This window comes from Gigantopelta aegis, chromosome 15 (genome assembly GCF_016097555.1).
Source record: "Gigantopelta aegis isolate Gae_Host chromosome 15, Gae_host_genome, whole genome shotgun sequence".
NCBI lineage: Eukaryota > Metazoa > Mollusca > Gastropoda > Neomphalida > Peltospiridae > Gigantopelta > Gigantopelta aegis.
The window spans coordinates 35,575,470-35,601,828 of NC_054713.1; the positions used below are offsets into that span (position 1 = coordinate 35,575,470).

General features: G+C 39.0%; 1 protein-coding gene and 1 long non-coding RNA gene across 3 annotated transcripts in view; one reads left to right on the forward strand and one right to left on the reverse strand.

The window, feature by feature from the left end:
• The window catches only part of LOC121390039, a 71,934-nt gene extending 62,903 nt beyond the window's left edge, over positions 1-9,031 (reverse strand). For both annotated transcript variants that reach the window (XM_041521747.1, XM_041521746.1), the window contains exon 1: positions 4,486-9,031. In XM_041521747.1, the coding sequence (XP_041377681.1) occupies positions 4,486-5,274 (789 nt within the window). In that variant the 5' untranslated portion in view covers positions 5,275-9,031. The remainder of the gene's footprint in view (positions 1-4,485) is intronic.
• Positions 9,032-16,832: 7,801 nt separating this feature from the next.
• Positions 16,833-24,166, forward strand: LOC121390218. Its single transcript, XR_005960179.1, has 4 exons — positions 16,833-17,092; positions 20,252-20,355; positions 22,016-22,119; positions 22,506-24,166. It is a non-coding gene; the product is annotated as an uncharacterized LOC121390218 (long non-coding RNA).
• Positions 24,167-26,359: the final 2,193 nt, after the last annotated feature.

Consider the following 26,359-nt stretch of genomic DNA (forward strand, 5'->3'; position numbering starts at 1 on the left):
CTCATCTCTGCTTTAAGATTTACTACCAATAATATTTTTGATTCAGAATTATTGGGGAGGGGTGTGGTTAGAGCTATAGGTACTTACTACATCAGCATTCATTGATATTCTGTAGATCAATATTGATCTAATATCCGTGATTGCGAGTTAATATCATTTGATGCATGTTTACCTTCAATAAACACAGCATAATTAATAGTTAATAGTCATAAGTACTTACTGAAACTAGTGGAGCCTAATTAATATTTATGATTATATGTACTTACTGAAAGTAGACAAGCCCAATTAATATTTATAATTATATGTACTTACTGAAAGTAATGGAGCTTAATTAATGTCTATAATTATATGTACTTACTGAAACTAGTGGAGCCTAATTAATATTTATAATTATATGCCCTTACTGAAAAAGGTGGGGCCTAATTAATATTGATAATTATATGTACTTACTAAAAGTAGTGGAGCCTAATTAATATTTATAATTATATGTCCTTACTGAAAATAGTGGAGCCTAATTAATATGTATGATTATATATACTTACTAAAATTACAGGAACCTAATTAATATGTATGACTATATGTACTTACTAAAAGTAAAGGAGCTTAATTAATATTTATAATTATATGTACTTAATAAAAGTAGTGGAGCCTAATTAATATATATAATTATATGTACTTACTGAAAGTAGGGAACCTAATTAATATTTATAATTATACGTACTTACTGAAAGTATGGAGCCTAATTAATATTTATAATTATATGTACTTCCTGAAAGTTGTGAAGCCTAATTAATGTTTATAATTATATATCCTTACTGAAAGTTGTGGAGCCTAATTAATATTTATAATTATATGTACTTACTGAAAGTAGGGAACCTAATTAATATTTATAATTATATATACTTCCTGAAAGTTGTGGAGCCTAATTAATATTTATAATTATATGTACTTACTGAAAGAGGTGGAGCCTAATTAATATTTATAATTATATATATTTACTGAAAATAGTGGATCCTAATTAATATGTATGATTCTATATACTTACTGAAATTAGAGGAACCTAATTAATATTTATAATTATATGTACTTACTAAAAGTAGTGGAGCCTAATTAATATATATAATTATATGTACTAACTGAAAGAGGTGGAGCCTAATTAATATTTATAATTATATGTACTTACTAAAAGTGTGGAGCCTAATTAATATTTATAATTATATGTACTTCCTGAAAGTTGTGGAGCCTAATTAATGTTTATAATTATATATCCTTACTGAAAGTTGTGGAGCCTAATTAATATTTATAATTATATGTACTTACTGAAAGTTGTGGAGCCTAATTAATATTTATAATTATATGTATTTACTGAAGGAAGTGGAGCCTAATTAATATTTATAACTATATGTACTTACTAAAAGTAGGGAACCTAATTAATATTTATAATTATATGTACATATTAAAAATAAAGGAGCCTAATTAATATTTATAATTATATGTACTTACTGAAAGTAGGGAACCTAATTAATACTTATAATTATACGTACATACTAAAAGTAAAGGAGCCTAATTAATATTTATAATTATATGTACTTACTGAAAATAGTGGAGCCTAATTAATATGTATGATTATATATACTTACTAAAAGTAGTGGAGGCTAATTAATATTTATAATTATATGTACTTACTGAAAGTAGGGAACCTAATTAATATTTATAATTATACGTACTTTCTGAAAGTTGTGGAGCCTAATTAATATTTATAATTATACGTACTTACTGAAAGTTGTGGAGCGTAATTAATATTTATAATTATATGTATTTACTAAAAGTAGGGAACCTAATTAATATTTATAATTATATGTACATATTAAAAGTAAAGGAGCCTAATTAATATTTATAATTATATGTACTGATTGAAAGTAGGGAACCTAATTAATATTTATAATTATACGTACATACTAAAAGTAAAGGAGCCTAATTAATATGTATAATTATATGTACTTACTGAAAATAGTGGAGCCTAATTAATATGTATGATTATATATACTTACTAAAATTAGAGGAACCTAATTTATATTTATAAATATACGAACATACTGAAAGTAGAGGAGCCTAGTTAATATTTACATGCATTTGTACTAAAATCAGTGGAGCCTAATGACTTTTTATAATTATATGTACTTACTGAAAGTGGTGGAGCCTAATTAATATTTATAATTATATGTACTTACTGAAAGTGGTGGAGCCTAATTAATATTTATAATTATATGTACTTACTGAAAGTGGTGGAGCCTAATTAATATTTATAATTATATGTACTTACTGAAACTAGTGGAGCCTAATTAATATTTATAAGTATATGTACTTACTGAAAGTAAAGGAGCCTAATTAATATTTATAACTATATGTACTTCCTGAAAGTTGTGGAGCCTAATTAATACTTATAATTATATGTACTTACTGAAAGTAGTGGAGCCTAATTAATACTTATAACTATATGTACTTCCTGAAAGTTGTGGAGCCTAATTAATACTTATAATTATATGAACTTACTAAAGTAGTGGACCTTAATTAATACTTATAATTATATGTACTTACTGAAAATAGTGGAGCCTAATTAATATTTATAATTATATGTACTTACTGAAAGTAGTGGAGCCTAATTACCTTTTATAATTATATCTATACGTATTTACTGAATGTAAAGGAGCCTAATTTATATTATATATATATATATATATATATATATATATATATATATATATATATATATATATATATATATATATATATATATATATATATATACTGAACAAAAAAAGAAACTTCCGATTTGTACATATAGTATTTGTTGTGTTAAAGAATTCATTGTGTAATGAAATTATATAGGTAGTATTAGCCTTGAGCTGTATTATCAGGATTCATGGATTTTATCGATTATTTTTGCACTGTTAATCGTCGACAACGTGAAATTCAATTTGCACATGCATGCATGGTTCGACATGTCCCGTGTAGTATTCGGTCAATTTGTTTTACTTGTCTTACTGACATTGTTGTCAAGCGAACGAAAACGCTTCAAAATTTGTAAAAAAATTAACGTTTTTTACATTGTAGCATTTTTAGTATGCCAAGAATACCCAATAATTTACGCGAACGGGCGATTGGCATGCTTGATGCTGGCATGTCGACAGAAGACGTTGCAAGGCATGTTGGGAGTTCTACTCGAGCGATACGAAATCTTCGCGTAAGATTTCGAACGACAGGAAGCACCAACGACTTGCCACCTCGTGGACGTCCGCGTGTTACAACACGTGGTCAAGACCGCTATATCATGAACACGCATTTGGCAATCGATTCCAAACTGCCACTGCTACTGTTTCTAACACACCTGGGCTTCACAATAACCGAATCAGTGGGCAAACTATTCGTAATCGTCTGCGGGAGAACGGTTTACATGCACGACGTCCTTACGTCGGATGCGTTTTAACGCAACGTCATCGTCTAAATCGTCTTAATTGGGCACGTGTACACACTCGTTGGATACGGCGACGCTGGAATACCATTCTTTTTTCGGATGAATCCCGATTTTCTTTACAACGTGGTGATGGCAGGGTGCGCGTCTACCGTTGGAGAAATGAACGCTATGCTGACTGTTGTGTTCTTGAACGAGATCGTTTCGGGGGTGGGGGTTCTGTCATGGTCTGGGCAGCCATTGCCCATGGTTATCGTTCACCACTAGTCGTCATTGATGGCAATTTAAATGCTCAACGTTACTGCGATGAAATTCTCGCTCATCACGTCATTCCTCTGTTCCATAACAACGCCAACATCTCGATTTTTCAGCATGATAATGCCACCTCTCATACAGCTAGAGACACTGTAAATTTTCTTAGGACAAATAACATTGATTTCATTGATGACTGGCCCACTAAATGTCCTGATCTCAACCCCATCGAGCATGCCTAGGATAGTCTGGACAGACGATTGAGGCATCGTCCCAACCCACCCGCTAACGTCAACAAACTTCGTCAAGCGCTCATTCAGGAATGGAACAATATTCCACAGGCAGAAATCAACACTTTAGTCAATTCTATGCGCCTGCGATGCACTGCAGTGGTCAATTCAAGAGATGGTCATACCAGTTATTAAGTGGGTGTTTTTATTTTCTCCCAGTTTCTTTTAACCTATGGCCATGATTTTTGCACCAAACGATGCATCATGGAACACTCTTTAAACGCATATATAACAATTATTCCCCCGATTTGTTTTCATCAAGTTATGTTCAAGCAAAGTTAGCGGAAGTTTCTTATTTTGTTCACTATATATATATATATATACACACACACACATACATGTATACATGTATATATAATTATATGTATTTACTGAAAGTAAATGAGCCTAATTAATATGTATAATAATATGTACTTACTAAAGTAAAGGAGCCTAATTAATATTAATATTAATATTTATATATGTACTTACAATGTACGGGAAATGATTGACACACGCCGAGATCGTTATGACGCAAATTAGCAGACGACACAGGTCGGCGGAGAAGGTCAACTCGTTGTACTTGCTGTGCGCCGTCTGGTTGACGCTGGGGGTCGCCACCGACGACGATGATGACGACGATAACGACGTCGGCGGCAGACAGAACCTCCCGGCGTGGTACTTGACAACCGCCACCCTCTTCATGTGCCTCAACAACATCATGGTATCCAGGGAACAAATGAAACACATGCACATGGCGAACAGCGTCAGAAGGAGAAAGAACATTGCGAACCCGTCACCAAGGTCATACGGCAGGAAGCGGCAGTGATTCTCCTTGTCTGCTAGACTATCGTTGCCGGCTCCTATTGACGGCAGAATCCCAGCGAGGATAGCCAGGAACCATATGCCCAGAAGGACAAATTTCGTAACTTTTGTAGACCCGTACCATTTCTTGTCTGGCGGGCACCTGAGAACCGCGATCCAGTGAAAACTCATATACATCAGACCGAGAAGTTCTGCCACTCTGAACGTGATCGTCGCCCACACGTAGAAGTTGCACAGGTGGCTGTCCCAGGTCGCCTGTCGCAAGTAGACAACTGCGGGCACGGGCAGGAGAATGGCGGAGTTCAGAGCCATGGTAGCGAAGAGCGACAGCAGCGCTATGTCGATGGCGTGGAAAAACGGTTTGTAGTGCGCGACGATCACGATTGCGAGAACGCTAGTAATGAACGCTATGGGCGACAATACCAGCCATGCTACCGTCTGTCCGAAGTCCGTCATTGTCCCAGGATTCCGCGGAGAGAGACATATAGGATGCCACAGGTTAGCCTTCCCATGAAAGCAGTTTTATGTGACGTATGCGAATATCCGGAATCTATAACCCACTTAATTACTGATGATAACTGCAAATATCCGGAATCCAAAAATCCACGAAAATCTTGATATTAATAATTTGCGAATATCCGGAATCTAGTAATCCACGAAATTCTATATGATGATTAAAAAAATGCGAATATTCGGAATCCAATAATCCACGAAATTCTTGATGATGATTAAAAATTTGCGAATATCCGGAATCCACTCATCCACGAAATTCTTAATGATAATAAGATGCGATTATCCGGAATCCACGAAATTCTTAATGATAATAATAAGTTGCGAATAAACAGAATCCACCAATCCACAAAAATCACAAATATTAATAAGTCAAAGTAGAAACAAGGTATATGACGACCTTGGTGATTTTCTTTTTCAAACCAAAAAATATCATCTTTGGAAAGAAGTAAAAATGTCTCAAAGTTCCAGTTAACACAACGTTTCCTGATCCCTGTCAACGGACACAGTATAAACCAGTAAACTGATACAGTATAAAACTTGACTATTCCTATGCAACTGTAATCTGTCTTAAAACGATAATGCAAAGAAAGCAGTGTTCACCCTTAATTAAATCCTTTGAAATAGTATAACCGTAAACGCACAGAGACCCTTAAAAACACCAATAGAACACCACGAAACTTTGGAATGATCTTTGAACATCACGCTTGGCATTTGAAAATGAAACATCCATTTAGCTGCAGAAGTCGTTATAACGAATAGTAAGAATACAAGAAATGGCCATCACTCTGATCGAATCAGCATTGATCTATCTCGTGACAGAATCTCGTAACAGACGGCCTAACTAAATATTTCACAACCCTCGGCTTCAGGGGAGGCTAATCGTGTGAATTGTTTCACAGAGTACACTTTGCGGTATGACAGAAAATTGGAATAAATAAGCTGTCAACCAATATTCGCGAAATAAGGATAAAATGGGAATAAGTGAGAAGTAAATGAATGTAACCGATTTCGGTAAAGAATATTACCTAACTGGAATTCGTGGAGTATGACCGAATTGGATTAAGTCATTTGGCGTTTAACACTCGCGTAATTTAACCAAATTAGAATGCCAAGACATCAGAATTGTGTTGCTAGTTCTTCAAAATTGTACCGAGTTGGCTTGGCTTAATCAGAAATCCTTTGAGTAATACTCTAGAAATATTTGGAAAACCAACACAACAGAATTATGTTGCTAATCCTCGAAAATATTATCGAGTTGGCTTCAACAGAAATCCTTTTAGTAACACTAGAAATATTTGGAAACCAACACATCACAATTTTCTTGCTAATTCTCGAAAATATTACCGATCTGACTTATCAGAATTCCTTTGAGGAAGACTCCAAGGGTGTGACTAAAACTCGCAGAATATTTCCGAAACAAAAAGTACACTAGCTGTTAGAAGTTAGATTTATCTGGTCCTTTGACCGACCGTACGAATTACGATGTTAAGCGTTAACTGGGTGTGGGTGTCATCACTCATTCGTCACCAATCAACAGTGTTAAAACAGATACATCTGTTGTTAGATGACATCATTGTTTTAATATTCATTGCAAATGCTCCTTGTGAATAATACCGTGTCCAAATGAAAGCTAGGTTTAGAGAAAATAGTATCATACCCGTCGCCTTTGAGGAACGAATATACGTACGTGTGTATGTCTGTCTGTCTATTAGTTTGAAAAGCAGCTGTCCAGAAACACCTTCAGTCAATATGAGAATAATTAGCAGTTTCTTCGTTATATAGAAGTTTCTGAACGTTTTTCCACAGTCATCGATAAAATCACTAACACTGCTCCGTCCTTCTTCTTATCTGAATCTTTGTTTTAAATGGACTTCAGTATCGTTGATGGAAATCCCGGACAATAATGGATTAGATAGATGCGTTAGTGTAATCAGTTATTCGAACTTCAAAGCTATTAAAATTGTCCTTTTGGTGGTCACTTTTCCTTTAAGTCCATATTAACATATACATCCAAGTCATTTTTAAAAAGAAATGAAACATATTAATGGTATGTTTTAATTGTTATACGTATCCACGTTATGAACAGAAATGAAAGAAATACGATATGTTTGACTTTCAAACATATGAGTCATGTTCATACATGAAATTTAAATAGAGTATATATCCAGTCATATTTAGAAAAGAATGAACATAAGGTATGTTCCAGTTAATTCATCTTAATGCAAACAAATTCCAGATATTCAACTGTTTACGTATTACCATGGAATCACAAAACACAAAAGAATTACACTTAAAAAGCGTTCATCTTACAAATATTTCCCCCGTGTCACGAGAATAAGAGGCATTTCTTTGTTTTGACGGTGGAATCCAGAATCCGCGTTTTGGGGCCGACTTTGGCGATAATCCCCACTCAAATATTATAATATCCAGCCAAAACGTTAATACAGTGATTCCGTCTCTTCGTCACATACTCGGATCGTCCGACTCCGTGAACATAAGGTCAGTGACTGGTCGCTGGACATGGCATTGTTGATACACACGTGTACAATGTGGATCTGTCAGCAGACGATATTTCCCTCAGACCAGACGAAAGCTTCCTCCAGCACACGACATTCTAAGATGGGTCAAAGTTGATTTTAGCAAAAATATCCACAACCGAGAAATTATTTGTCGATGGGTCAAACTTGATTTCAGTCAAATAATCCAGGACAGAGAAATTATTCGACGATGGGTCAAAGTTGATTTAAGCAAAAATATCCACAACAGAGAAATTATTCGACGATGGGTCAAAGTTGATTTAAGTTAAAAAATCCACAACAGAAATAATTTGTCGATTGGTCAGAATTGATTGTAGCGAAATACAAATCCACAAGAGAGAAATAATTCGACGATGAATATGTGGAAAGTTTAACGTTTGTTTTGTTTAACGACACCACTAGAGCACAATGATTTATTAATCATCGAATATAAAATGTCACATATATGGAATAAAATATATTGGCAAACATTCACTCGAAATACACGAACTGTTTTCTGGAAAGGTTCACGAAAATGCTCCTTATTGTCAAGTTTTAAAATGGAATTGACAGCGATCCGTTCTTCCAAGAATTGCTTTGTTTTATTGTGTCAATAACATTCGAATCTTCTAACAGCAAACACGCAAATGTCATAATCCAAATAGCGAAAGGGAATCTTAAAGCCCATTTTTATCTCTGTCATCTTCACCTGTTATCCTGAGTTTAAATAAAGACTTTCACATTTGTTCTGGCCCTTTTTTCCCCCTTTAAATCCTGTAATGCGAAGCGCCAGTGCAACAACCACATTCAAACAGAAATACACGGCCAATACGTTATCGTATTAACCATGTGGGCTAATAACATTATAGGCCACGATTGTCATTCTTCATTCGGCCGTACATACATGCAGCTGAATAAAAACCTGACGTGTTGCGCTGTATTGTTTATATTCGTGTTTCACTTCCAATTCCGTGTCCAGTGTCCAAAAAACCCCAACAAAAAAACCAAGACGTCGCGCCAAGGAGGGTGATGTTTCGGTCGAGGGAGAAAATACACTCACAGAAGATCACACATGTCTACCTTGTTGAAATCGTCCTCCTCCCGGTACGCGTGCGTTCTATTTACAAATGGAATATAAACAATTAGCTGTTACACTGAGAAAGCGGCCATGCTCCGTGGACGCTGAGAGAACCAATCGATCGATCGTCTGTTCAGGTGTGTACGCCGCGCATGCCCAGTAGCGGCCATAGCATCTGTTGCACCTGGCTAATATGAGCAATATTTAATGATCACCGCGGCGCGTGCGCTCGGTCTATAGGTGGATGGCGTAAATAGCTAAGCTAACGCACTAACGACTTATAATTTTGGACTTAAATGTCTTCGCATTATTTTGATGAAAAAAATTACATCGCAATTAAAGCACATTAAATGTAATGGTTCTAAACCAGAGGCGGATCTAGGGTGGGGAGGAGCCAATATTTTGCGACAGTTATAATTTTATTATATATTAATCCCCCCCCCCCCTCCAAACCTCCCCCAAAGTTCTCTTGGCATTCCGCCTCATGTCATTGGAGCCCCCCTAAATGGATTTTTTGGATCCGCCAATGTAAACCGTTTACGGGCGACGGTGTATTTGCCAGTTTGCAGTCTATAGCTAGTAGCCAAACCCAGGGGCGGATCTAAGGTGGTACATGTGGGTTCGGTTAAAAAAAAAGTTAAAAGTTTGTTTTGTTTAACGATACTACTAAAACATATTGATTTATTACTCGTGGGCAATTGGGGGAGGGGGAGGGGGGGGGGCGGTATTTAGCTTAGTTGGTTGAGTGCTCGTTTGAGGTGCTTGCGTCACAAGATCGAACCACCTCGGTGGATCCATTCAGCTAATTGAGTTTTTTCTTGTTCCAACCAAAACAAAGTTTGTTTTGTTTAACGACTCGACTAGAACACATTGATTCAGCAATCATCGGCTATTGTATGTCAAACATTTAGTAATTTTAACATATAGTCTCAGAGAGGAAACCCGCTACTTTTTTCATTAGTAGCAAGGGATCTTTTATATGTACTATCCCACAGACAGGATAGCACATACCACGACCTTTGATATACCAGTCGTGGTGCACTGGCTGGAACGAAAAACAGCCCAATGGACCCGCCGACGGGGATCGATCCTAGACCGACTGCGCATCAGGCGAGCGCTATACCACAGGGCTACTTCTCGTCACGAAGGGTGATTTAAATGCGTGCCGTACGGTGTATTTGGCTGTTTGCTGTCTATAGCTAGTAGCCAAATTCAGGGGCGGATCTAAGTTGGTACATGTGGGTTCGTTCCCCCAACTCAAGATACCAGGTCCATATGATGTGACCACATATTATTATGACATTACGAGTACATAACTTACTGGTAGGAACCATAGATTTTGTCGTCTGAGGGTACGGTGTGGTGGGGGGGGGGGGGGGGGGGTCGAGGGAAGAAGGGTGTGGCTGGGTGTGACTGGGGTATTCCGATCTAAGTAATGAGTGTTTTATATTAAAAAAAGGCACATGCGGTTCGAATTTTTAATTATTATTATTTATTTATTTTTACGGGGAGTTTGTCACACGCATTAACAAGTGACGTCACTGTTTTATGCGAAACACATTCAACACACAAATTTTACCCTTTTTTTTTTCTTCTTTTTTTTTTGCGTTCAACTGACAAAAGAAAGTTAGATGGTGGCCATGCTATATTTAGGCACAAGTTATTGGAGATATCCCTCTTGTCGTCCAGTGCAAGACTTTATAAAATTATTATTCTAGAGTTAATTGTGAAAAATATGCGTGGGATCGATTAATTTGTAGTTATTTACTATAAATAAATATTGTAGTTACAACTTTGACATAGAACCTTTAAATGAATGTTACGTGAGAGAACACAATGGTACTAGTGTATTGTTCGCCAGCGCCCACTTTCCCGAAAACGTCACTTATCTGGACTTTTAATTGATAAACACTAGCGAATATACGAAGTATGGGGTGACCGAGACTAATACTGATTGTCGTTTTTGTTTACATTCTGTACTGTAAGATCCTCCTTGCGGGAAGTCTTTGCCGAATTATAGTTTGTGCCCAGGAGGACTGTGCATGAACCTTTAAATCATAATCTATTCATTGTTCTGCAAATAATATTAATTATTCTGATGTTTTGATTTACAAATCACGTACAGTTCAACATAGCATCTATAATACCTATACAGCAAACAAATACTGATTCAGTATCTTTAAACAATTTACAGCGTGGAAAAGTTAATGACTCCCAGAAGTGCATTTTCCCCCTTTCGTCTTTGTCCTAAATTCCGCCTTTCATGTGCTGTGCTGCATTAGCAGCTACATTAGACCGCGCATTAGCGTTTATTGTGACAACACATGGTGCCAGTACCAATCGATTGACACATCCATTAAGAAAAACGGTTTCAGCTGGCAACGACGGCGACATGACGCCCTCAACGGAAACCCAACCTGTGAAAAACGCGGCTACACACACGTTGTCGTGTGACTTTGTAATCGAAAGTCGTTAACGTGGTTAAATCAAAAGGAATGCGTGTCTTTAAGGACATAGCGGTACAGTTTTAAAGGTGCATGATCCTGTTTAAAACTTTTGGTTAAGACTTATAGGTCTGAATTTACGAAGCCTGTTTTTCTTAAATGCAGGAGTTTAATACATGTACAGTGTAAGCACGATATCTGGAGTTGGGGGAGGACCTCTAATGGGAGGAGGTCACAGCTTATATACGTGGGGGGGGGGGGGGGGGCGGAGGAGGCAAACCATAGTTTTACCTTTATATATAGAAAGAGAAGGGAAACAATCCCGTATATTTTTATCCTCGAGTGGAGGGTGCATCCCGGGTTTCTACTGACGCGTGTGATGACGTCACATCATATGACTGCCTCGAGCCACGAGGATAGCCGATTGTGACAACGAATGAATGAATGAATGTTTAACGACACCCCAGCACGAAAAACACATTGGCTATTGGGTGTCAAACTATGGTAATGCAAACAAATAAAGTGATGATCAACATCAATATAAGAATTCAAGATTTAAATAAAAACAGTGTAAAGAACTGTGCAAAAATACAAATACCACAGATAGATACTAACTTTTACTCAAATTTCAATTTTGTGCTGTATTGGCCATTCTCAAAGAGAATGTTACACCCCTGCACCACGGTGAAGTTACAGCACGCGCAGGGGCCGACTGTGACAAGACAAACATTACGGTTGTATTGCTTGCTATGCAATCGGCTGTTCTCGTACGCGACACTCGTACCATGTGGCGTCGCCTTAAGACACAAAATAATAGACCAAGTTTGTAAATACGGACCATACCACAGTTTCTTACTATAGACGATTCATTCCACTACATCTGGTGTGCTCGTGGGCGTCATAATATATCTACAGATGTTCATGGCAGTGCCGGGATGTGAGACTTCGGCTTATATCGAATCCACTTAAGGTTCAAGCACGCTGTTCTGGGCACACACACCTTAGTTAACTGGGCTGTCTCGCGAGTAAATTGGGTAACTGTTTAATGACACCACTAGAGCTCATTGACTTTATTAATCATCAGCAAATGGATGTCAAACTGTTTTTTCTGACACATCGTCTCAGAGAGTTAAAGTTTTGTTTTGTTTAACGACACCTCTAGAGCACATTAACTTATTATTCATCGGCTATTGGATGTCAAAAAATTTGTTTTTCTGACATACAGCCTTAAAGAGAAAACCCGCTACATGTTGCCATTAGTAGCAAGAAATATTTTATATGCACCATCCCACAGACAGGATAGCATATACCACGGCCTTTGATATACCAGTTGTGGTGCATTAGCTGTAATAAGAAATAGCCCTCGACGGGGATCGATCTTAGACCGATCACGCATCAGGAGAGCGCTTTAATTTATCACTGGACTACGTCCCGCCCCAGTCTAATTAAAATTAGCTCCACTATTACTATTACACTATTACTATTACACTATTACTATTACTATTACACTATTACTATTACTATTACACTATTACTATTACTATTACACTATTACTATTACACTATTACACTATTACTATTACTATTACACTATTACTATTACACTATTACTAAGAGCAGCCCGTTGTCCAGTTGACCTTTCATTCGACTTGCAAAATCATGCCAGTGATTTGAAAAGAATTTGAAAACATTCGGGACTATGCCGACCCGAAATCTGGAAACCATTCTGGAATTCCTGGTATGGGACGAAAAATCTGGGTGTTTTTTTTTTAATTTAAAATTCCAAAAAGTTGTTTGCCCTGATATATATTGAGCAAGAAATTTAGTATACACGTAAGAACCGCAGAGTACACATTTAATAGTCTTTTTAGCAATTTGTCAGAAAATCTTTAGTCAAATGCAAGTTTAAATTAGCTTTTTAAAATGTGCCGAGATTCCTAAATTTAGCACAATTAAATTTTAAGGAAATGTTCTCTCTCTCTCTCTCTCTCTCTCTCTCTCTCTCTCTCTCTCTCTCTCTCTCTCTCTCTCTCTCTCTCTCCTCTCTCCCCTCCCCTCTCTCCCTCCCTCCCTCCCTCCCCCTCTCTCTCTCCATTCCTCCTCCCTCCCCTCCTCTCTCTTCCTCCCTCCCCCCTCTCTCTCTGTCTCTCTTCCTCCCTCCCCCCCTCTCTCTCTCTCTCTCTCTCTCTCTCTCTCTCTCTCTCTCTCTCTCTGTGTGTGTGTGTGTGTGTGTGTGTGTGTGCGCGCGTGTGTGTGTTTCTTGTGTTTTGAACTTTAAAGGTAGGGTCAACTCAAACAAGAGCCTTATGTGTTGGAAAGATGCATACCCAGACCACCAACACACTTTAACAAATGAAAAACGCGTAATTTTAGAGTTAATAAAAAAAACCATGATTATTCCTGCTAACTTGGGTCAGCCATTTTGTTTAATTTTTGTGACGTCCGGTGGTATAGCTTGGGGCGAAGTGACGTCAGCTCCGTACGTCCATCTCCTCTATGCACAGTGTAAACAAACGCTCTAATTTACGACAAGGCGCTTCGCTTTCATCAACCTGACTTATAAAACAACATAAATGACTTTATAGTATAATAAACTATTTAACTAAATATATTTCAATTTGATTCAACAGAACGAAATGGAGTTATAGTATTTTTCTTTTTTAAAAAAATTCAAAGAAAAAATACATATTATTACGTTCGAGCAAAAACGACCACTCACGATACCCAAGTGATACTTTTCTTTTCTTTGGGACGACGTAATTGGTCAGTTTTGTGATTTTAGATGGGAAAGTCTACTTAATCAAGTGTTTTACAGAATTACTTACAGTAATAAAGCAGGACGGCTGATAATGTCCATTGCGATTTGAGGGGTATCCGTGCGGTTATCGCATAATACCCTGTGATCTTAATAAAAGAGACACGTCTTTTTAGTGTGTCTAAACACAGTGTCTGGGGACTTCTAAATATACACCTGCCAATCAGGAACCACAGGTACAGGCCACGGAAAGAAAATACCAATTAACCAAGAAAACACTCCGATTATTATTTCAGTACATGGGTTAATTTATGTACAAAACATAATACAGTTATTTCAATACTTTGACAATGGTTGTTTATTTTTTATTGAAAAATAATATATAATTGCTGCTGGCTTACTGGGATGGCTATTATTACAGAACATTGCGATGCATCCGCAAAAATCAGGTATGTTTTGTTTCTTCAGTTCGAAGTCTAATTCCTGACGTGACACGTTAGGTATTACGTAACCACCAGCTCGCCAGAGGGCGTATTCACTGGGATTGTACAAAATGGCTGCGCCCGTTATATATAATAGCCGTCACATTTAACTGTTTTATTAATTAACTATACAATTATACTTGTTGATATTAAGCAATAATGTGAATTATGCATACCAGGCCAAATGCCTTAATTGTCCCTTTCTTTAACCATATGCCTGACGCCATTTAACCGTAAATAAAATGTGTTGAGTGCGTCGTTAAATAAAACATTTCCTTCCTTTATTACATGTAAATGATTGGTGGTCAGATCCATTTTTATAATGCATGAAAAGTTAAATAATTGAAAAGTCACTATAATGCTAGAATCCAGCCAGTTCGCCACGACTGGTATATCAAAGTCTGTGGTATGTGCTACCCGGTCTGTGGGATGGTGCATATACAAGATCCCTTGCTGCTAATCGAAAATAGTAGCCCATTAAGTGGCGACAGTGGGTTTCCTCTCTCAATATCTGTGTGGTCCTTAACCATATGTCTGACGCCATATAACCGTAAATAAAATGTGTTGAGTGCGTCGTTAAATAAAACATTTCCATTGCTTTAAATCACTCTGAAGGTATCAAAAATATACTAAAAGGCAAAAGTTATTGTGACATGGATTGTTTGGAGTAATAAATTTGTGAATGGATTTGCGGGTTTCCTTTCTAAGACTAGACATAAAAATTACCAAATGTTTGACATCGAATAGTCGATGATTAATAAATCAATGCAATGTGCTTTAGTGGTGTCTTTAAACAAAACTAACTATAATACCAAAACGATTTCAACGCCAACCCAACTAAGGGAAGTAACCAGCATTATTACTCGATATATAGTCCTTACGTAGTTGCATTTCCTTAAAATTTAATTTGGCTAAATTTAGGAATCACGGCACATTTTAAAAAGCTAATTTAAACTTGCATTTGACTAAAGATTTTCTGACAAATTGCTAAAAGACTATTAAATGTGTACTCTGCGGTTCTTACATGTATACTAAATTTCTTGCTCAATATATATTGTTGGTGTTGGTCCTAAACTACTGAAAAAAAGTTGTTGTTTTTTAAACGACACCAGTAGAGTACATTGATTTATTAATCATCGGCTATTGGATGTAAAACATTTGGTAATTTTTATATTTAGTCTTAGAAAAGAAACCCGCAACATTTTTTTCCTAATGCAGCTATGGATCTTTTATATGTACTTTCCTACAGACAGGAAAGTACATACCACCACAGGTCTTTGACTAGTTGTGGTGCACTGGTTGGAATGAGAAAAAAACAATCAGTTGAATGGATCCACCGAGGTATTTTCGATCCTGCGACGCCTGCACCTCAAGCGAATACTCAACCGACTGAGCTAAATACCGCCCCTTCCCAAAAGACCAAAACAAAAACAAACAAAAACTCCCCCAAAACCCCCCATCTTTCCAACACATAAGGCTTATATAACAGGTCACAGAAACTGAACATTGGCGGCCATATTGGAATTATGCGAATGAAAAAAGTGTTCGATAAACTAAGAATTTAATTATTTTAACAGCTTCCCAATCTCCAAATAATATGTAAACAACGCGAAGATCGCGGGTTAAAAACATGTATATACACTGTATGTAGGACGCAAAAATGTCTATTTAAAGGTATTGAGACGGCCATATTGGAATTATGCAAATGAAGTCGTACTGGATTAAACTAGGGATTTATTGAATAGCTTCCTCATTGCAAAAGTAAATACGCTAGCCGCCATATTGAATATATTTTCTCATCGAGGATTTTGTTGGATTTTTTAAATATGGAGGAGGGTTCTGTCAGTCATAGTGATACCACCCCACACCATAACCGATCCACCGCCAAATCTGTCATGAAATCGCATTGTGACATTGGCGTGTCGTTCATTTCGTCGTCACCAGACCCGACCACGCCTGTCAAGGAAGTCGAAAGTGAATAGGGACTCATCTGAAAACATGACACTGACCAGCGACGAATACCCCTGTTCTGACACTCCCTACACCATTCACGTCTGTTGGCATTGTGATGATTTGTCAAAGTAGGCCTAGGCACAACCCGGGGCCGTGGAGCATGAAGATGGGCTGCATGAAGACAATTTCAAATGTCGATCAACATTTTTCATTTGGGGATGTACACTTTTGGGGGGAGGGGGGAGGGGGGAAGGGGAGGGGAGTGGTCAAAAGTGTACGGTTTGTACGCTCGTGAAAATGTTGAAAATTATGTAAGGCCCCTAACATGGCCACGTCAAAAATCGGGACTTCCCGGATCATGCGCAGTAAGTAATCGCAAATTATTTTCTAGGGAAAACCTGTGGTCTATTTATAGATTTGAACCGCGGGGAAACAACAAACACACATTCAACACTTTTGAGAAAAACATTCGCCAGGACTGGCGTTTTAATCAAGTTAGTTTGTCGAAGCCACCCACTCATCGATTTAGACAGGTAAGAAGTTTAGTAAATAGTGAAAATTAATGAACACGTCATGAGTTTTCAATCGTCCTGAAAGGTCCGACACAAAATCTTCAAACGGTTAAAAGAGGATTTTCTTTAAGTTTTTTAAAATTATTTTTACCCCGCTAATAACGACCCTGATTACAACTAATATTGCGGGTAGAATGATGGAAATACATGGCGAATAGCAGGGACGTAGCGAGGGGGAGGGGGATAGGGAAAATCCCTTTTCCCCCAATCCAACCATTTTTCTTTTGTTTAACTGTATTAAATTTTATAAAAACATAAATACATAGTGTGACTCACAATAGTGGGTTGCCCCCACCTAATCCCCCACCCCCACCCCACCCCAATATAAAATCCTGGTTATGCCAGTGGTGAAAAGGTTTCAAGCAAGCTAATTTTGCCCGAATTTGAGGATTTGCTTCAGTCCTGGCGGGGGTTGGGGTTGGGTGTGTGTGGGTGTGGGTGGGGTGGGGATGGTTAGCTTATGAAGTGTCTATGGTCATTCTGGTGTTTGTAATGCCACGAAATGCACTTTTTCGTCATTCTAAATATGCACGTACAAGTTCTGAGAAGTAACTATATATATTTGAAGATGAGCTATAGTCTATTTTTAGAGGGTATTTCCCAGTTGGAGCGTGAGCGACTCTTGGTTCACTCTGTTGTATCTTTAACCCAGATGTGTTACAGGTGTGTAGATTAATCAAACTTATCCATATGTGTTAAGGGGTGAGACGTCGCCCGGTGGTAAAGCGCTCGCCTGATGGCGCGGTCGGTCTGGGTTCGATTCCTGTCGCTGGGCCCATTGGGCTATTTCTCGGTCCAGCCAGTTCACATCGACTGGTATATCAAAGGCCGTGGTATGTACTATCCTGTTTGAGGGATGGTGCATGTAAAAAATCCCTTGAAGTTTGCTACTAATGGAATAATGTAGCGGGTTTCCTCTCTGAGACTATATCAACATTACTAAATGTATTGCATCCAATAGCCGATGATTAATAAATGAATATGCTCTTGTGCTTTCGTTAAACGAAATAAACTTCAACTTTAATAAATCAATGTGCTTTAGTTGTATCGTTAACAAAACATTTATATTAACTGCAACTGCACATCTTGATTCAATCTTTGCTTTGTATCAATTAATATACACAAGTAAGTCTTTTAAAAGCCCCAGTCGCATGCTCAAAATTTACTCCCATGTGTACATTTGCTCACATGAGTATTTACTCACGTATGCAAACGCAAAAATACTAAGCGTTAACTTGATATCAATATCAAAACGTAGTAGCGCCGCTTTAGTCAATTACGGTGCAATATTTTACGTATTAAACAATTACATTTATTGTATATATTTCGGGGTATATAAACACCAGGATGATCAGAAACACTTCGGATAAAGATGGATATTCTAAATAATAAAATGTAAGCAATGACTAATTTAAATTAAAAACAAAAAACTGTTTTAAAGTTTGTTTTGTTTAACGACACAACTAGAGCACACTGATTAATTAATCATCAGCTACTAGATGTCAAACATTTGGTAATTTTGACATATATTCTTAGAGAGGAAACCAGCTACAGTTTTTCATTAGTAGCAATGGTCTTTTATTTGCACCACTACATAGAGAGAGACACGGGACATACAGAGAGAGAGGAGAGAGAGAGGAGAGAGAGGAGGGAGAGAGAGAGAGGAGAGAGGGAGAGAGAGGGAGAGAGAGCTAGAAGGAGAGGAGAGAGGGAGAGAGGGAGCAGACGGGGGGGAGGAAGGGAGGGGAGAGAGAACACAGAAGAAGGAGGGAGGGAGAGAGAGAGAGAGAGAGAGGAGAGTGGACACACAGAGAGAGGAGGAGAGAGGAGAGAGGAGAGGAGAGGTGGAGAGAGAGAGGAGGAGGGAAGGGAGAGAGAGGATAGGAGAGCGGGAGGAGACGCGAGGGAGAGAGAGGAGAGGGAGAGGCCAGAGAGAGAGACGGGACACAGGAGGGAGAGAGGAGAGGGGAGAGAGAGAGAGAGATCGGAGAGAGGGAAAAGAGAGAGAGGGAGAGAGATTCTAGAGGGATAGGAGGGAGAGAGGAAGAGATAGAGATAGGCGAGGGTATAGAGAAAGGAAAGATAGAAGGAGAGGAGACGAGAGAGAGAAGGAGAGAGAAACGAGGAGAGAGGGAAGAGCGAAGAGGAGGGAGGAGAGAGAAGAGAGGAGGAAGAGAGAGAGATTCTAGAGAGGGAGCAGAGAAAAGAGAGCGGAGGAGGGAGAGGGAGAAGGAGAGGGGAGAGGGAGACGAGAAGGGAGGAGGGAGGAGAAAGAGAGGGGAGAGAGGAGAAGAGAGGGGAGGGGAGACAGAAAGATGGGAGGCGGAAGAAGGAAGGAAGAAGGAGAGACCGGGAGAGAGGAGGGACAGAACGAGAAAGAGAGGAGAGGGAGGGAGAGAGGAGGGAGGGAGAGGGGGGGGCGGAAGAGAGAGGATAAAGAGAGAGAGGAGGGGGGGAAAGGGGAGGGAGGAGATAAGGATGTAGGAGGAGAGAGAGAGAGAAAAGGGGGAGGGAGAGGAGGAAGAAAGGGAAGAGGGAAAGAAAAAGGGAAGAGGAGGAAAGAAGAGGAGGGGGAGGAGAGAAGAGAGATAGGGGGAGGAAGGGAGGTGGAGGAGAGAGGGAGAAGAGGAGGAGAGGAGAGGGGGAGAGAAAAGAGGGGGAGGGAGGAAGAGGAGAAGGGGGAGAGAGGAGAGGAAGGAGAAGAGAAGAGGGGAAAAAGAGAGGAATTTTTTTATCTTGGTAGGGGGAAGGGTGTGAATTTTTGAAAGGGGGCAGCATGGTGTTTGGTATCTGGTTGCCCTAGCTGGTGTCAGGAAAAACAAAGGGGGGGGATAGTTATTTGTAATAGCTGGTATGTCGTTTAATGCTAGGCTCAGAAAAAGGGCCAATTTTCTGGAAAATAAAGGAGAAGGGGGGTGTGACTGAGAGAAAGTTGCTAAAGGGAGCGCGGGGGGAAGAGGGAAGGAATAGGGGGAAAGAAGTTGGGAATCTGAGCGCAGGGGAAAAGTCGTAAGTCGTAAGTTGGGGAAATTACAACGCATCTGTCGAATTGGCCAACTTTCTGTTGGCAGTTGGTAGTCTGACACTAGCATAACAAACATTCCATTTTTTTGCCAACAGGTGAGTGCTAGAAACACTGGTTGATCATCACAGGACTTGCTTAGTTGGTGGAGAACTGTAACTGGACAGCACCATTCTCAGGAAGACACTCATTGTATACGAAAGTAAGGCACTAATTCCATTTTGTTCGTAATCGGTAAGCGCAATTGGAGATGAGTACCATTATTTATTCAGTTGTAAAAATCATAATATTGACAACATTAAGAAGTTAGTTTGTGTAACGACACTAGAGCACATTAATTATTATTATACCTATACTTACATACAAGGCACACACACACACACCAAGACGCACCGTGAGGAGAGATTCACACATATACACATAAAGAGAGAAAAGAGGAGAGGAGAGGAGCGAAGAGAAGGAGAGAGAGAGAGAGAGGGAGATGAGAGAGAGAAGGAGAGGGGGAGAGGGGAGGGGGAGAGAAAGGGAGGGGAGAAGGAGGGGGAGAGGAAAGAAGGAGAAGGGAAAGAGGAGAGGAGAGGGAGGGGGGGAGAGGAGGTTGGGGGAAGGGGAGAGAGGGAACGAGAAAAAGAAAAAAGGGGAGAGCGGGGGGAGAGAGAGAGAGAGAGAGAGAGAGAGGAAAAGAAAGAGGGGGGGGAAAAGTTTGAAAGAATTTAACGACAGCCGCTATAGAGCACAGGGGATTGGATTTTATCTTAGGATCGGCTATTGGACGCTCAAGAGATCTTTTTATGGAAAAGAGGATTCTGACACTGTTTTTAGAGGAAACCCGCTGTCGCCACATAGGCTACTCTTTTTACGAACAGGCAGCAAGGGATCTTTTATTTGCGCTTCCCACAGGCAGGATAGCAACAAACCAGGCCTTTGTTGAACCAGTTATGGATCACTGGTCAGTGCAAGTGGTTTACACCTACCCATTGAGCCTTGCGGAGCACTCACTCAGGGTTTAGAGTCGGTATCTCGATTAAAAATCCCATGCCTCGACTGGGATCCGAACCCAGTACCTACCAGCCTGTAGACCGATGGCCTGCCACGACGCCACCGAGGCCGGGAGGAGAGAGAGAGAGAGAGAGAGAGAGAGAGAGAGAGAGAGAGAGAGAGAGAGAGAGAGAGAGAGAGAGAGAGAGAGGAGAGGGAGAGAGAGAGTGAGTGAGAGAGGGGAGAGAGAGAGAGTGATTGAGTGAGTGTGAGAGAGAGAGAGAGAGAGAGAGAGAGAGAGAGAGAGAGAGAGAGAGAGAGAGAGAGAGAGAGTGAGAGTGAGTGAGTGAGAGAGAGAGACACACACACAGACAACAAAGACACAGTATAATAACAATATAGTAATGCTCTACCAAACAGCTACGTGTGTATATACAAAATACTCAACCAACTCCTTTGACTCGGGCAACGGGTCTGCAGAGATTTTTTTTTAAATCTTTGTTCTATTGATTCGTGTATGAATTTTGATACCCGCAGAGTGGTGTTTGGTGTTAGGTGCCCTAGCTGGTGTCAGCATAACACGTGTTCGTGATAGTTCTTTTTAATAGCTAGTATGTCGTTTAATACTAGATTGAGCCTACCAACTGCCAGCAAACAGTTGGTCAACTTTCTGCTGTCGTGACTTCTACGACTATCCATTTGCTAGTCTGAGCGCTCTTACAACTTGATTCTCGTCGTATAATCCATTAGTTGTTAATCTGAGAGCACTCGTCGTAAGTTGGGAGTTGATGAAATTACAACGCAACCGTCGAATTGGCCAGCTTTCTGCTGACAGTTGGTAGTCTGACCCTAGCATAACAAACATTCCTTTTCTTTGCCGACAGACGAGTGCTAGACACACTGACTGATCATCACAGGACTTGCTTAGTTGGTGGAGAACTGTAACTGGACAGCACCATTCTCAGGAAGACACTCATTGTGTACGAAAGTAAGGCACGAATTCCCTTATCACTAATTGTATATATGTATTGTCCTCTTGTTTTACATTGTAAATAATATAGACCGAATATTTCTGTCTCTGTAAAACGTTATGTTATGTTTATGTTTTAATGATTTGTCTATTTTATATTTATATCTTATTTGCCATTGAAGATAAAGACAGAAATTATTGAAGATAATGTTTCGTCGCCTAAGTGGCTTGAATCCCTAATTTTCCTACTTTCCTAAGTTTGTATTATGATTATAAAAGTGCTCAGAAACCTGTTGTAATTTGTATTACATGTATTTCATATGATTGTAATAATCATTTTACAGTTTATGGTATTATTCGTATGCTTTTTGTTTGTTTTAAGTTTTCCTCTTTTTTTTTTTCAGTTTTCGACTATGATATTGTATATAAAACTATTAAATGGACAGACAGTAACTGTAACTGTTGATGAAAATGCCACTGTCCATACTCTGAAGAAGATGGTGAGCAAGTTATGTGATTTGTACGCTTATCAGTTTGACTTTGTAAACACGAATTCACGTTTGTCCCTAGACATGTACAAAAGAACTTTAGCTGAATGTAATATATGCAATGAGTCAGTCTTACTTATGATATTAAATTTACGTGGTTGGGGTACTCCATTCATTAAGGTTATCCTTTATTGTACTCAGGGTCACGTAACTGAGCCAGTTGAATTAGACTTGGTAGCTAATGTTCCTGTCAGTTCCCTTAAAGACAATCTTGCTCATCGTTTGGGAATTCCCGCTGAAAGGCAGCAGTGGACACACGATGGTGATGTTCTTCCAAACCACCTTAACTTGCTCCAGTGCGATCTTTTAAGTGGTAGCAAATTACATGTAAAAGATAGTCGAGAGGCATAAGTACTTAGAGGGAGGCAGGCGTGGGTGCAGGAAATTGTGCAGGGGCCGAGGTTTATGTTGTGGCGAGCCTTAGTTTTTTTAGGGTTTTTTGGGGGGGAAATACATTGGAAAAAAAGAAAATGTTCATGGCGAAAGGCGGAGGAATGGTTTCAACCCCTAAAACCCTTTCAGAGTGAATTGGATATTGGGGAGGCGAAAGAGATGGGTGCAAGAGGGTTTTTTTCCCCACACTTTCCACAAAGAGTGTGTTTATTTTCCTTGGCACTCGATTGTTGCAGCTGGAATTTCAGTATTATACAAGCGTTTGCCGGTATGCGCAACTACTACTAAACTTAAACAATTTGCGATACTGGAACTTTTTATGTTTTAAGAAAATTAAGACTTTTTTTTTAAATCGTTTCTTGCTGAAATATTGAAACGGCACCTCCCGCCCCTGCCGAACTAACTCCGACGCCCCTGGGGAGGGGATGTGGCCATATGCTCATTATTTTTGGGTTGTGGGTTTTTTGTAACTTTATGAGCATGTTGTTCTAGGTATAATCTTTACGTTTCAAAACAAAACTTAATAAATAATTTTGGCGGATAGCCATCATTATGCAACCATCAAATAGTCCCACCCCTAAGACAAAATCGACAAGATTGATAAGATAAAATAAGATATGCATTGTATTTTTTTACATTGTTATCACTCTTGTCACAGTATCAAATGGGGGATAACCACTTTTTGTCACATAATATGCTAGGACGTGCTTTCGTCTGCTCGACTTGGGAATCCTCCATTAGGTTTTTTTTAACGAAATAGAGTTTTCTACTGGGATGTATGCGGCCATTGGAACTGATTGGATGCTGGAACACTTCTCGTTTCGACAGCCTGCATCACCAGGTTGGATTCCTTTTTGGCGAGATTCCTTGTTTCCACGTCATTTCTCCTGCTGATTATGTCGACTTGTTTTTCCGTGACTCGTAGGATGGCAATTATGCAGAACGCCACGGTTGTTCGCGTTTAGTCTTTGCATGTCCGAGCCTTTCCTAGCAGCACTTGAAGATTGACCGCCCCACTCTAAGGCCGTGGTATGTGTTATCCTGTCTGTGGGATGGTGCATATAAAAGATCCCTTGCTGCTAATTGAAAAGAGTAGGCCATGAAGTGGCGACAGCGGGTTTCCTCTCTCAATATCTGTGTGGTCCTTAACCATATGCCAGACGCCATATAACCGTAAATAAAATGTGTTGAGTGCATCGTTAAATAAAACATTTCCATGGCCAATATATATATATATATATATATATATATATATATATATATATATATATATATATATATATATATATATATATATATATATATATGTATATATGTGTGTGTGTATATGTGTATGTGTATGTATGTATGTATATGTATGTATATGTATGTATATGTATGTATATATAGATATGTATATGTATGTATATGTATGTATATATAGATATATATATATACATACCCCGCATTTAGTCTGAAACTTTTGTCCAACTAGAGACCGAAGATTTGTATTTTTATCCTGAATAAAGTAGACCGCAGTTGATACACTTTATAAAAATTCCAGGTTTTGTGATTGCTGTATCATAATAATGTATATTATTAATTATGTTGCATTCATATTCTGTATTTTCTTTTAATTATCCATTTACTGTTATACAGGCACGGTGGGTGCAAGGAGACATTGGGGACAGGGGTGGGGGTTGGGGTGGGGGTGGGGTGGGTGATTCTGACTGAGATCGAGGGCGCAAAGTAAAGTTTCTAGGGGGTTCGAGGGTATGCTTCCCCGTAAAATGTTTAAAAATAGATGTCCTGAAATGCAATTTCCTGCATTCTAAAATAAGTAAAATTCACCACTGTCTTAAGATTTACTACCAGCCCCCCCCCCCCCCCCCCCCCCCCCCCCACAACTGCTCCGCCGTGCCTGCTGTCCTATACAAATTTACAGTTTGATTTGTCCAGACGAAGGGTGTGGTTATTCGCACCCTTCAAAATCATAGTTCATACTGTTATACATTCAGTTTGTGTACAGCTTTCAATTTATTAAAATTGTTCATGTAAATATTTTCATAATACATGTATATGCAAATCATATAAGGCAGTGTAATTTTTGTTTGTTAATTTGTATCTGTGTAAACAGTTTGTTTTGTTACTATGGTACTTAAGCACAGACGTTGATATGATGGTAACTTTGTGGAGTAAACCATAGGCCGCGGAAGATGCTGTCGAGTGGACGGGCCGGCAATTAATTAATTCGCCTTCCAAGTGGGGCGGGGGTGGGTGGGTGGGTAGTAATGCATAATTTTCAGCATTGGGGTCACTACCTGTCCTCTCGCCGGCTTCCGACGCCTATGTCAACTGGCCTGTGCGTGTATTGTTAAGACATTGTTGGAATACCAACTGAACTATGCTTTGTACGAAGATACGATTGTTAATGTAATAATTGATTTGTTGAAGCTAACAACATTTTACTGTTAATCAGAGATTTTCTTATAAAATAAAGATAATTATGTCATACATGTTATTTGTTAATTTTTCTCTCTCTCTCTCTCTTTTCTTTTCGCAATTCCATATTCAGTACAAAATTAAATTCAAATTTCTGCACACATCGCACAAGGAATGGGGAGCAATATTTGTTTCTAACCACCTTTTTTATTTGCCTAAATCCACAGAGAACGACTCATACTGTGGTCGACTCTCTAATGTGGGTACACACCAGTGGCGGATCCAGAAAATCCATTTAAGGGAAGAGGCAATAACATGAGGCGGAATGCCAAGGGAATTTTGGGGGAGGTTTGGAGGGGGATGAAAATTAATATATAATAAAATTATAACTGTTGCATAATTTAGGGAAGCCCGGGCCCCTGGCTCCACCCCCTAGAGTTGCCTCTGTACACCCCAATATACATATCCGTACGAGACCGGGGGGGGGGGGGGGGGGGGGAGCTAATGGAACAAATTCTCAAATTCGGGCAAAAATGATAGAGATACTAGTATTGGCGCAAAACGAGACTTTTTTTTTACCACGTACTTCTATCATTCTACCCTCAAAATTAGTTGTAATCCATGTTAAAAGGGGGCGTGACGTAGCCCAGTGGTAAAGCGCTCGCTTGATACGCGGTCGGTTTGGGATCGATCCCCGTCAGTGGGCTCATTGGGCTATTTCTTTCTCCAGCCAGTGCACCACGACTGGTATATCAAAGGCCGTAGTATGTGCAATCCTGTCTGTGGGATGGTGCATATAAAAGATCCATTGCTACTAATGGAAAAATGTAGCGGGTTTCCTCTCTAAGACTATATGTCAGAATTAGCATATGTTTTCCCTGATGACTAAATTAACA